At 46.9% G+C, this 12,351-nt stretch overlaps 1 protein-coding gene across 2 annotated transcripts in view; it reads right to left on the bottom strand.

Moving 5' to 3' along the window:
• The window catches only part of LOC311113668 (septin-9-like), an 87,392-nt gene that overhangs the window by 36,593 nt on the left and 38,448 nt on the right, over nucleotides 1-12,351 (bottom strand). For both annotated transcript variants that reach the window (XM_084156948.1, XM_084156947.1), the window contains exon 2: nucleotides 9,945-10,595. In XM_084156948.1, the coding sequence (XP_084013074.1) occupies nucleotides 9,945-10,595 (651 nt within the window). The remainder of the gene's footprint in view (nucleotides 1-9,944; nucleotides 10,596-12,351) is intronic.

The following is a 12,351-nucleotide window of genomic DNA, read 5'->3' as shown; positions in this document are numbered from 1 at the left end:
CCGCCCAGCCCTCCCCTGTTTTGCTTTAGTTGAGGCGCGGTCGCAGTCCGGGGGGGGTACTGTCACACCCTGGCTCTGGGACTCTATATGTTGAGCCAGGGTGTGTTCATTCGATGTGTTCTGTTTCTTTGTTTGGGTGTTCTAGGTTGTCTGTGTCTATGTTTGCCTGTGTGACTCCCAATCAGAGGCAACGAGTGTCAGCTGTCGGCTGGTTGTCTCTGATTGGGAGCCATATTTAAACTGTATGTTTTCCCTTGGGTGTTGTGGGTTTTTGTTCCGTGTCGGTATTGTTAACCGTGGACTTCACGAGTCGTGTTTTGTTTGATACTTTAATTAAATAAAGTCATGTTTGTTTCACACGCTGCGCCTTGGTCTACTCACTCCTACGACGATCGTGACATGGCTGATAGAAATAGAATCACAGAACATTGACTTGAATGGGGACGCCCGTTCTAGTAATTCTATTTCTATGGTGGCTGATTACTATTATTACTGTACCTCCTTAGGAGAGGTCCAGCAGAGAGAGGTGGTCAGCAGAATGGTCTCCTACACACATACTGACCCCACACACACCCTGCCTGCCTCCCATCTGCCCACTGCCCAGCCTAGCAGATGGCACAACAGTGGTACGTATGGCAATCTGTCCAGTGCCCACTCACACTGCACGCGCGCGCGCGCGCGCACACACACACACACACACACACACACACAATCTCTCTGGCCACACAGCAACAGCTGCTGGTTGTGAGGCACTGCCATCGACAAACACCTATACATGACGTCAATATCTGGGAATCTTGTATTGTTATGGTGAAAGAGAGAGTTTAATTACAGCAAAACACCATTAGCATTCCAAACAGCCAGAGAATGAGGAAAACATCATTATCAGAGGATGTTGAGAGCCGAGGAACTGACCCAAAGTTGACCTTCTCTTTGTCAACCAGCTGTACAGTTCGCAAAACTGAGAAATACAGAGCTCATCCTGGTCAGCCCGTAGCAGCTGGGTGCAGTCTATAAGCAGGACCAGACAGGACCAGACAGACACCTCTAGAAGATAAAAACTGAATAAACCAGATAAAGACTGTGGTAGAGCCAGGAGAGGGTCCAGACACTGATAGTGATGATAGTTGTTGACTGCTGGTCAAGTGGTCAGGAAAAAGTCCTGGCTCTACCTATTGTGTACGGTCATGACTAGTGTCAGGCCAGCTTGACCAGCATTGAGAGAACTCACTAAGGAAGACAAGAATGGGGACTGGGAGAGAGCGGCTCAGGGAGACTGGAAATAGGAGGAGAGGGGAACTGGGGTAGCTTTAGTGGAGTGTGTGTGTGTGTGTGTGTGCTGCATGGGAACCTTCTTTAACCCCTGACTTCCACCAGGCGGAGCAGAGTAAACAGAAGCTTCCGGAAACCTTATCTGGGGGACCCTGTCCTGTTTCCACTTCTCTCAGCTCCGCTCCACCCACAGTGGGAGACCTCAATACAAACAGACAGACACAGGTTTTCCACTGACCCAGTCAGTGTCCACAGCCTCCAAAATACTTAAAATCACATCAGGGATAAATCCCACACAACACAAGCAGACACATTCATTCAGTTTCAGTGAGATACAGAACAATGTGTGAGTGAGAGAGTGAGAGAAGAGAAAGTGGGGAGTGAGAAAGAAAGACAGAGTGGATAAGAGATGTACTTAAAAATGCACCTTTAAGTACCGTCTATGCCCTCAGCAATGTCCTGTATAAGATGCAATCATTTTCAGCAAGCCAGGTCCCATAGCTAACTCCCCTAAGCCAAACCCTACACGCCACTCGTCATACTGCACCTCCTGCTGGCCTCTCTGAGCTCTGCACCCACATACATTATATTATGACCTAACACTGTTAGCCCTCAGGGGAGCTGAAAGTGAGTGGCCAACACTGCAGTCTAATGACCTCACTCTGTAGTTTTCCTTGCCCACTAACGCTAACCCTGAGAGGTTTGGAACCTGTTTAAGATGAGCCATGATAATATACTCTAGCAGGAGGCCTCTTCTACTCTACTCTCTCTCTGATAATGACACAGCAGGTCATCCTGAGTGCAATTAAACTGTGAGATGCCTGACCACTGTCTGAGGTGTTGTGTGTGTGTACGTGCGTGTGTGTGTGCATGCGTGTCATAGTCCTCCCTTGTCATCAAGTCCATGCTTGTTAGCTATGTAAAAGCAAAATGTACACCAGCCCAAACCCTGTTGCGCTCCCCTCTCCCCTAAGATGTTGACACCTACCTAGTCCTGTCCACAAACTGAAAACAAATATGAAGCCAGACTCCAGAGTGGACATCTGTTAAGAACACCCAATAAGCATAATCTCCAGTATCTGCCTGGTTAAAATGAGTGGGGCCTCCTTTCTCTCTTTGTACCATAATGACTTGGTGAATGACTTCATGAATACCTCAAATCAAATCAAATTTTATTTGTCACACGTGTTTAGCAGATGTTATAGCGGGTGTAGCGAAATGCTTGTGCTTCTAGCTCCGACAGTGCAGTAATATCTAACAATTTCACAACATATACCCAATACACACAAAAAAGTAAGGAATGGGATTTAAGAATATATACATATATGGACAAGCAATGACAGAGCGGCATGGACTAAGATACAGAAGAATATTCTAGAATAGAATGCAGTATATACATATGAGATGAGTAGTGCAAGATATGTAAACATTATTAAAGTGACTAGTGTTCAATTTCTTAAAGTGGTCAGTGATTTCAATAGGCAGCAGCAGCCTCTAATATGCTAGTGATGGCTATTTAACAGTCTGATGGCCTTGAGATAGAAGCTGTTTTTCATTCTCTCGGTCCCAGCTTTGATGCACCTGTACTGACCTCACCTTCTGGATGATAGCGGGTTGAACAGGCAGTGGCTCAGGTGGTTAATGTCCTTGAGGATCTTTTTGGCCTTCCTGTGACATCGGGTGCTGTATGAGTCTTGGAGGGCGGGTAGTTTGCCCCCGGTAATGCGTTCGACAGACCGCACCACCCTCTGGAGAGCCCTGCGGTTGTGGGCGGTGCAGTTGCCGTACCAGGCGGTGATACAGCCCGACATGATGCTCTCAATTGTGCATCTGTAAAAGTTTGTGAGGGTTTTAGGTGATAAGCCAAATGTCTTCAGCCTCCTGAGGTTGAAGAGGCTCTGTTGCACCTTCTTCACCACACTGTCTGCGTGGGTGGACCATTTCAGTTTGTCGGTGATGTGTACGCCAAGGAACTTGAAGCTTTCCACCTTCTCCACTGCGGTCCCGTCGATGTGGATAGGGGGGTGCACCCTCTGCTGTTTCCTGAAGTCCACAATCATCTCCTTTGTTTTGTTGATGTTGAGTGAGAGGTTATTTTCCTGGCACCACACTCCCAGAGTCCTCACCTCCTCCCTGTACGCGGTCTCGTCATTGTTGGTAATCAAGACTACTACTGTTGTGTCGTCTGCAAACTTGATGACTGAGTTGGAGGCGTGCTTGGCCACGCAGTCATGGGTGAACAGGGAGTACAGAAGGGGGCTGAGCACGCACCCTTGTGGGGCCCCAGTGTTGAGGATCAGTGAAGTGGAGATGTTGTTTCCTACCTTCACCACCTGGGGGCGGCCCGTCAGGAAGTCCAGGACCCAGTTGCACAGGGCGGGGTTCAGACCCAGGGCCTCAAGCTTAATGATGAGCTTGGAGGGTACTATGGTGTTGAACGCTGAGCTATAGTCAATGAACAGCATTCTTATATAGGTATTCCTCTTGTCCAGATGTGATAGGGCAGTGTGCAGTGTGATGGCAATTGCATCGTCTGTGGATCTATTGGGGCGGTAAGCAAATTTAAGTGGGTCTAGGGTGACACGTAAGGTAGAGGTGATATGATCCTTGACTAGTCTCTCAAAGCACTTCATGATGACAGAGGTGAGTGCTACAGGGCGATAGTGATTTTGTTCAGTTACCTTTGCTTTCTTGGGTACAGGAACAATGGTGGCCATCTTGAAGCATGTGGGAACAGCAGACTGGGAAAGGGAGAGATTGAATATGTCCATGAACACACCAGCCAGCTGGTCTGCGCATGCTCTGAGGACGCTGCTAGGGATGCCGTCTGGGCCGGCAGCCTTGCGGGGGTTAACACGCTTAAATGTCTTAATCACGTCGGCCATGGAGAAGGAGAGGCCACAGTCCTTGGTAGTGGGCCTCGTCAGTGGCACTATGTTATCCTCAAAGCGGGCGAAGAAGGTGTTTAGCTTGTCTGGAAGCGAGACGACGGTGTCGGCGACGTGGCTGGTTTTCTTTTTGTAGTCCGTGATTGTCTGTAGACCCTGCCATATACGTATCATGTCTGAGCCGTTGAATTGCGACTCCCCTTTGTCTCTATACTGATGTTTTGCCAGTTTAATTGCCTTGTGGAGTGAGTAGCTACACTGTTTGTATTCTGCCATATTTCCAGTCACCTTGCCATGGTTGAATGCAGTGGTTCTATCCACAGTTTCTGGTTAGGGTAGGTTTTAATAGTCACAGTGGGCACAACATCACCTATATACTTCCTGATAAACTCAGTCACCGTTTCAGTGTATATGTCTAAATTATTTTCGGAAGCTACCTGGAACATATCCCAGTCCGCGTGATCAAAACAATCTTGAAGCGTGGATTCCGATTGGTCAGACCAGCGTTGAATAGTCCTTAGCACGGGTACTTCCTGTTTGAGTTTCTGCCTATAGAAAGGGAGAAGCTAAATTGAGTCGTGGTCAGATTTGCCGAAAGGAGGGCGGGAGAGGGCCTTATAACCATCCCGGAAGTTTGAATAGCATTGGTCGAGTATTTTCGCAGCGCGAGTACAACAGTCAATATGTTGATAGAACTTCAGCAGCCTAGTCCTCAAATTTGCTTTGTTAAAATCCCCGGCTACAATAAATGCAGCCTCAGGATATGTGGTTTCCAGTTTGCATAAGGTCCAGTGAAGTTATTTGAGGGCCGTCGTGGTATCGGCTTGAGGGGGGAGATACACAGCCGTGACTATAACCGAAGAAAATTATCTTGGGAGATAATACGGTCGGCATTTGATTGTGAGATATTCTAGGTTGGGTGAACAGAAGGACTCGAGTTCCTCTATGTTACTATAATTACAAACTACAATTACACCATGAGTCGTTAATCATGAAACACACACCTCCGCCCTTCTGCTTCCCGGAGAGATATTTATTCCTGTCTGCGCGATGAACTGAGAACCCGTCTGGCTGGACCGATTTCGACAGAATATCCCAAGAGAGCCATGTTTCCGTGAAACAGAGTATGTTACAGGCCTTGATGTCTCTCTGGAAAGAAATCCTTGCCCGGAGTTCTTCGAGCTTGTTAACCAAAGATTGAACATTAGCAAGTAGTATACTTGGAAGCAACGGGTGGTGTGCGCGCCTCCTAGGTCGAACCAGCAGGCCTCTCCGAATGCCTCTCCTCCGCTGGCGATGTTTTGGGTCAGCCGCTGGAATCAGTTCAGTTGCTCTGGGGAGAGCAAACAAAGGATCTGCTTCGGGAAAGTCGTATTCCTGGTCGTAATGCTGGTGAGTTACCGCGCTCTGATATCCAATAGTTTTTCCCGGCTGTATGTAATGATGCAAAACACTTTCTGAGCTAATAATGTAAAATATAATACATAAAAAAACTAAATACTGCAAAGTTTCCTAAGAGCTAGTCTCGAGGCCGGCATCTTCGTCGGCGTCTTGTAAGCGAGCGAGGTGTCTCTTACTATGATGGATACCAGGGGCATATTCATTACGCCGATTCTGTTGCAAAACATTTTTTAAACGGAAGCAAACAGGGAGGGACCTGAATTTGTCCAATATAAACTCTAGTTTTGCTCTGTTTGCTTCTGTTTGGTTCTTAAACGGTAAACAGTTTCCGTAATGAATACACCACAGGCCCTGCTGTCAAGAGCTGCTTTATCACAACGACTTTACTAGAGATACCAATCAGACTGCTTCAACTAAGACCCTTTTAAAGCTTGAGTAGGTTTAATCACATAACGCTGTAGGTCATTCTAGTTCCACATGTGGCGCAGCATGGAATGACATGGGGAAGGGGAAACTGGATACAGTACTTCGGAATTCTAGGGAATTAGTACAAAGATTCTTACTTTGGGAATGTCTACCCTCGATTCCACGGTACAGGCCCAGTGTGTGTGTGTTGTCATCAGAGACTGTAACTAGCGTGAACTTAGCCAGATGGGAATGGCAGCCCCCCTGTTCCCTAAACTTCCCTCCTGGGGGGTCCACTACTAATCATGTTAATCAGCCTGGGATCTCCCTACCCTTCTGGCTCTCTGTGTGTGTGTGCATGTGGAGGGATTCTCTGTAGAGAGGGGACAGTGGGGCCCTCATCTGGTGTGACGCTGCAGAAGGTCACATGGTGACACAAGGGGTTAGGGGACAGGGACAGACAACACACAGGCAGGCCACCAGAGGAGAATGAAGGGGTACAGAGGAAACAGAGTGAGAGGAGTGTGTCACGGACAATCAAACTCCTTCGTCGCAACTCTGTTGATCAACCAAACATGTCATTTCAGGGCCAATGAGACACTATGAGAATTTAAACAAACAAATTCAATGCTGGGTTAGAGGGCTTGAACTGGCAGAAATTATGGTATAACCAACCACCCCCCAGGACAGTGGTCAAATTGAATCTCAATGGGCCTTCCTCTCTGTATTGTTACAGTATAATGTAACAGTAATGTACAGTATAATGGACCTCTGGTTGTAGGGAGGTCAAAGGGCAGTCAACCACGGCAAATCATAACCCTGTCAATCTACTGTAAAGGTCAATGTAGACGTGTGAATGGGAGCAACAGTGCACTGATTCAATTGAATAGTCTTCCAATTCCTTATACAGTACATGTAAAACATATTGAAACAGGTTATTTTGCGTTCTATAAACATCAGTTACCTGTTGATATTTAGAGCCACCTACAGAGATCAGAGACTGACATTTTGATCCTTCAACTAACTACAAATGTATCCAGATGTACTCCATTGTACTCTATTGTGGTGAGATCACACAATTGGCTGGAAGTGCCACCGACTCAGATCACATGACCTAGGCTGAGAGAGGAAGAGCGGCGAGGTCAGGACAAGGGGAAACAATTGCCCTGACGGACAGCACACGGAAGGAAGGAAGCCCGGGAAACCAGAGTGTGTGTCTCTGATGTCATTACCCGTTTGAAAAACTGAATGGACAGGAAAATGGCTTATCACTCACAAAAACACAGCTGACGGTAACGTGGAAAACTTCACAAAAGGCACTGAGTTAACAATCTGTACGCCAATGAAAATAGTTTCATATCCACCATTATCTAGGCAATATCTTGTATTGAAAGAGGATCAATATCTCTTTTAAGTCACTTGTGAAACCATCACATCTATCACTCATAGTCACCTATTGAAATTAATTACGGCCTACTTATGTATTATGTCGGAGCCACTTTCTCCTACTTGACACAAAATCTGATGGAAACTACCCACAACCAGTCCACTACAGTGCTGTGTTGTTCATGTTTCTGCTCCACTGATGCCATCTCCCCACATTGGCAGACGGAGCAGGACAAAGCAGGGGCCAGAGTCACTCAGTCAGTCAGGGTGGGCCCCGGCCTCAGGCCCTCCAGGCAGGTCACCCTTCATTTAGAGCCCTAATAAGGCCCTCTCCCCCTGGGCAAATAACTAGCCCAGACCTCCGTGGCCTGAGCAGGAACCAGGCTACAAGACTCCCAGGTCCAGAGCGGAAAAACACACACACACACACACACACACACACACTATCGTCCCATCAAATCTGAGCTCTTAATATTGGAATATAGCCTACAAACTCGTACTGAATGATAAAGTATGGTCATTTATACCAATACTGTTCCAATCCAGGAACACATAATGCTAAATGGTCTGTGTCAACAGGAAAAAAGCCTACAGAATTATAGTTAATTAAAACCAAGTAAGTCATGAATACTTGGCAATGTTGCTAATAGCACTGGAACTGGAACATACTGGTTTATTAAATACTGAAAGCCATGATTTATTTGATAACTTTGGATTTAGAGTTTGAGGAAGCGAACGACCAAGGCTAAGTAGAATGCTTTTCTGCATGTGGCTGTGTCCAAAATGGCACCCCATTCACTATATAGTGCACTACTTTTGACCATAGCCATAGCTCCACTATATAGGGAATAGGGTGCCATTTGCGACGCAGCATGTGTGTTTGTCCATCTGATAAACAAATCAATGCGTCTAGCAGCTGTAGTTTCCCTGCAGCTGGTCCCATACTGTGTGCTCCCTCAGTCTAAGGTCTAAAACGTTGTCTTAACGTTATTTAAACATTCCCTAAATGCTCTCTAAACATGGCTTAAATGCAGTCTAAAGACTGTAAATGCTGACACATTAGGTCATATTTGGCTCCGGGTTTTATCCCTCAGTTTACAGGAATCTAACTTGGCTCGTGTCGGATGCCCCTTCTGGGGGCCGAGACACGCTCAATCTGCACAGGGAGGAAAGAAGAGGAGTGGTTGTGTGAGGAAAGAGAGGGATAGACAAAGAAAGAGTGAAAAGCAATGGAAAGAGTGAGTGAGTGAGTGAGTGAGTGAGTGAGTGATTGAGTGAGTGAGTGGAACCCAAATGTGTCAGATGCTGCCGACTGCTAAAACACCCTGGTTTGCCTTGAGACAGGGTTCTCTCCATCCATGTATACATTCATGGTTTGCACATGTAGGAGAATAAAACAATATATTGCGGTTATCGCACAGTCTACCAAAAGTGCATGAATTGAAGAACAAATTGCCTGAATATTTATTGTACATTCAATGATAGGGGACTGAGTTGAGAGGGAATTGAAGAACAAAGCAGCTTAACATTTCTTGTACATTCACTGATAGCGGACTGAGACTCTGGGCTCCAGACAGAGCAGAGTGGGACAGGACGGACAGGCCGTACTGACAGACAGGCCCAGGCCGGTCTTTAATCAAACAGACCTCTCCTCTTACAGGCCCACTCTGGGGACCCAGAGTTCTCCACTCTGTGTGTGATTGGATCTTCCAGTCTCTCTGTGAGGTAGAAGAGGAGGGCGACTGGAGGGGGATGATGTGTTCTGTAAAATGTTCTGTACCTCCACCACTGGAGGTTTGAAAACTAAATGTGTATCCAAAATGTGGACACCTACACTACTGTGTACTGTGGAGTTATGTGCATATTGCCAATAGTTTTAAACAGTAAGCTGACATGAATACAGGACCATTGCACACTTTCTCTATATACCTAGCCTCACTGGTCCCAGATCATGTTTGGCATGACAAAAAACCAATTTGAGTTGGCTATGTAGCACAAACAGATCTGAGACCAGTCAACGATGCACTCTTTGCTTACTCATACCACTTTTACAGAGTGGCATCTCTCCGCCAAGTCAGCCTGTATCAGACTGGAGGCACTCAGCCACAGTGTTGGAGAGGCCAGCCTTCTTATCCTAGAAACAGGCCCCAGATCAGTGGTGTGAGCCCATTACTGCCTCCACGCCTCATTGGGCCTCTCTGCTTTCTCACGCCAAGCCTCGGCTTAGCAGCCTGTGCAATGCCACGGGGAACTCAAGCCCAGATCAAAACACACACTACCATACACACCAGATCCCATGAGCGGTGGTTAGCAGCTCACACACACCAGGCCCAAAGCCTCAAAACGCTGCTTTACTCTCATGTACATCCTGGTCATCTCCAAAGCAACTTCACAGTGAGCCAATTGGAAGACAATGGAGAATTGGGGCCTTCCTACAAACCCAAGTATCTCTAAGGCTGCTTCAAGCACCTCACTCTGTTAGAGTGGCTAATTCCAGGATCACATGTGGAACCTAAGGAGTTAGAGGGTTCAGGAGAAGAAACCTAGGGTTGGGGGTGAGAGCAGTACTGTTAGAGGTTAGAGGTCACTTACTGTCAGGGTTGGGGGACTTGGTGCGGTTGGGCGAAGAGCAGCGGATGGTGGTGACGATGGTGTTGTGGTGGGGGTTGGGGTGGTGTGGGTGGTGGACCGGTGCATGATGACCATGGTTCTCCTGGTTGTTCTTTCCATTCCCCATTGTCTCGGGTGCTTTGGTGATGCTGATCCCTGATGTGGTCCTTGTGGCCGGGCCGTCCCCCGGACTGGGGGGCTCAAACCTCCGGCCGTGGCTAGGGGGCTCGGGGGTCCGGGCCCCTCTGCGAATCACTGCATCCTGGGGCGTTTTAGCGAAGGTCACCTCCCGTTTGTGGCCCATCTCGGGCGTCTTGGAGTGGCCTAAGACCTCGGGTCGTTTCGCGCCGAATCGGAGGGAACCAGGGCTGGTTGGATCCACCTGCTTGGAGGAAATGTCGATGGAGAGCTCCGTACGTCCCCGGGATATGGGTTCAGGAGGCTTGGAGCCACCCCCTCCCATGATGGTCTTGGGGGTGGAGCCGTTGTTGTTGTTGGCGCCCAGCTCACGGTAGTAGATGCTGGTGGGGGACATGACGGGGCGGTGGTTGGTGTTGTTGGGCGCCCGGCGGGAGCCTGGCGAGGAGTTGGCCGAGGTGTCCACATCCTCCACCTCAAACGACCTCTTTAGAGCTGCATGGAGGGTGAGATGAGACAGACACACTCAATCAATGAGTCATCCATACTTGACCATTTCTGACATTGCTGATAATCAGAGTGCACTTAGGGCCGGTTTCCTAAACAAACATTACGGCTAGTCCTGGACTCAACAAATACCACAGGAAATATATGAACAGTGTATTCTAATTCCAGAGGAGCAACATGAACTGTATTGACGTCCCTGGCATCATAGCTGCTTGAGGTTAGTGGGTAGCAAGAAGCTGGAAAAGCAATCTCAGCGACATCACAAAGGAAAATGGCAGCAACAAGCAATTAAGCCAAGCTCAACTCATTTCAATAACTCTTTACTAGTGGTGCCAATCTGTCACTACATACGACTGCATATGGCACTGTATAAGTTTATACAAGTTTAAATGGTGCCAGTTCTATGACACAGTGTGGTACTGTATGTTATAAAATGTTTTCATGTTTTACTGTGATCCAAATTATACACCCACTTGCCTGGGCTCAAATGACCTTATACTTGCATGGCCTTATATAAATTAAAGTAATATATCTGCCCTTTATTCTCTACATGCATTCTTTAATATTGAATGAGATATGGATGAGTCATGGATGAGCAGTAGTAACTGATACATAGCCTATATACAATGCATTAATACCAAATTAACAAAGGAGACATGCTTCCCCCAGGTTACTGGTGGCTTTCTTAGAAAATCCTAATAAATACATTTGAACAAAAACTTCAGGCTAGTTTGGCCTTGTAGGCACTGCCTCTTGGAAGTCAACTTGAATCCCATGGGGAAGATGCTAAGCTAGTCACTGTGGTTACGAGCTGGTTATGACATCACAGTCACACACATCCATGTCCTCTCTGTAACACTCATCACAATTCAAAGCTGATGATCAGTTCTGTTATGGCCTAAAGTGTGTGTGTGTGTGCCTGCACGCGTGCGTGCATGTGTGTGTGCGTGTGTGTGTGTACACCCACAGAGAGGGGGTACTCAGCCCCTATCCCATTGCCCTCTCCATAAACCCAGTCCTAGCTGTGAAGGGACCAGAGAGCTGCAGACAATCACACCAAAACCTTTCCTCAAAACATCAATTATGGGCCTGATCTAATTTTACTGCTATAAGCCTCTTCATTTTATGACAGCGACACTCGATACTCTTTCTCCCCCTAAAACAAATCCTCTTCTTGCCAAACTATAATTTAGGGCGCTGGAACAAATGTCTTGCTCTTCTCTGACCGTCCAATTGCATTTTTCCAGTTCAAGGACATATTTATGGCCTCATAAGTGTCCATGATGTCTATATGCTGTTGTATGATTGGTGTTGCTAGTCCCCTTCCCTCTGTATCTCTCTATTTAAAACACTCACTGCCATGGTTACCGTACACCTTTCCATTTTCCTTTGCTGATCTGCCTTTCCTTGTTCTTGCATTCCCTGTGCATTGAAACAGCTAGCTAACCAACGTTAGCATAGCAGCATTAGCAAACTGCTAAATCTCCTAACTGTATTTGAAGGGTCTCATGTGTACATACTGTAGGTGTTAAATGCTCCTAACTACCCCCAAACCCTCAACTAAACATTTATTTCCAATGACTAACTGTTATTCTCTCAAGCTTTCTCCATTACGCTGTCATGACTTGGGGAATATTGTAGTTAAATTCCGGAGTCTACGAGGCATTATAAAAACGTTTTAATCCTCCACTTTAAGGATGTGTGTTGCTTTTGCTGTTACTGAAAACACATCCCATCTCCCATA

Source organism: Coregonus lavaretus (genome assembly GCF_964263955.1).
Source record: "Coregonus lavaretus genome assembly, chromosome: 40".
Classification (NCBI taxonomy): domain Eukaryota; kingdom Metazoa; phylum Chordata; class Actinopteri; order Salmoniformes; family Salmonidae; genus Coregonus; species Coregonus lavaretus.
This window is presented reverse-complemented; position numbering and strand designations above follow the sequence as displayed.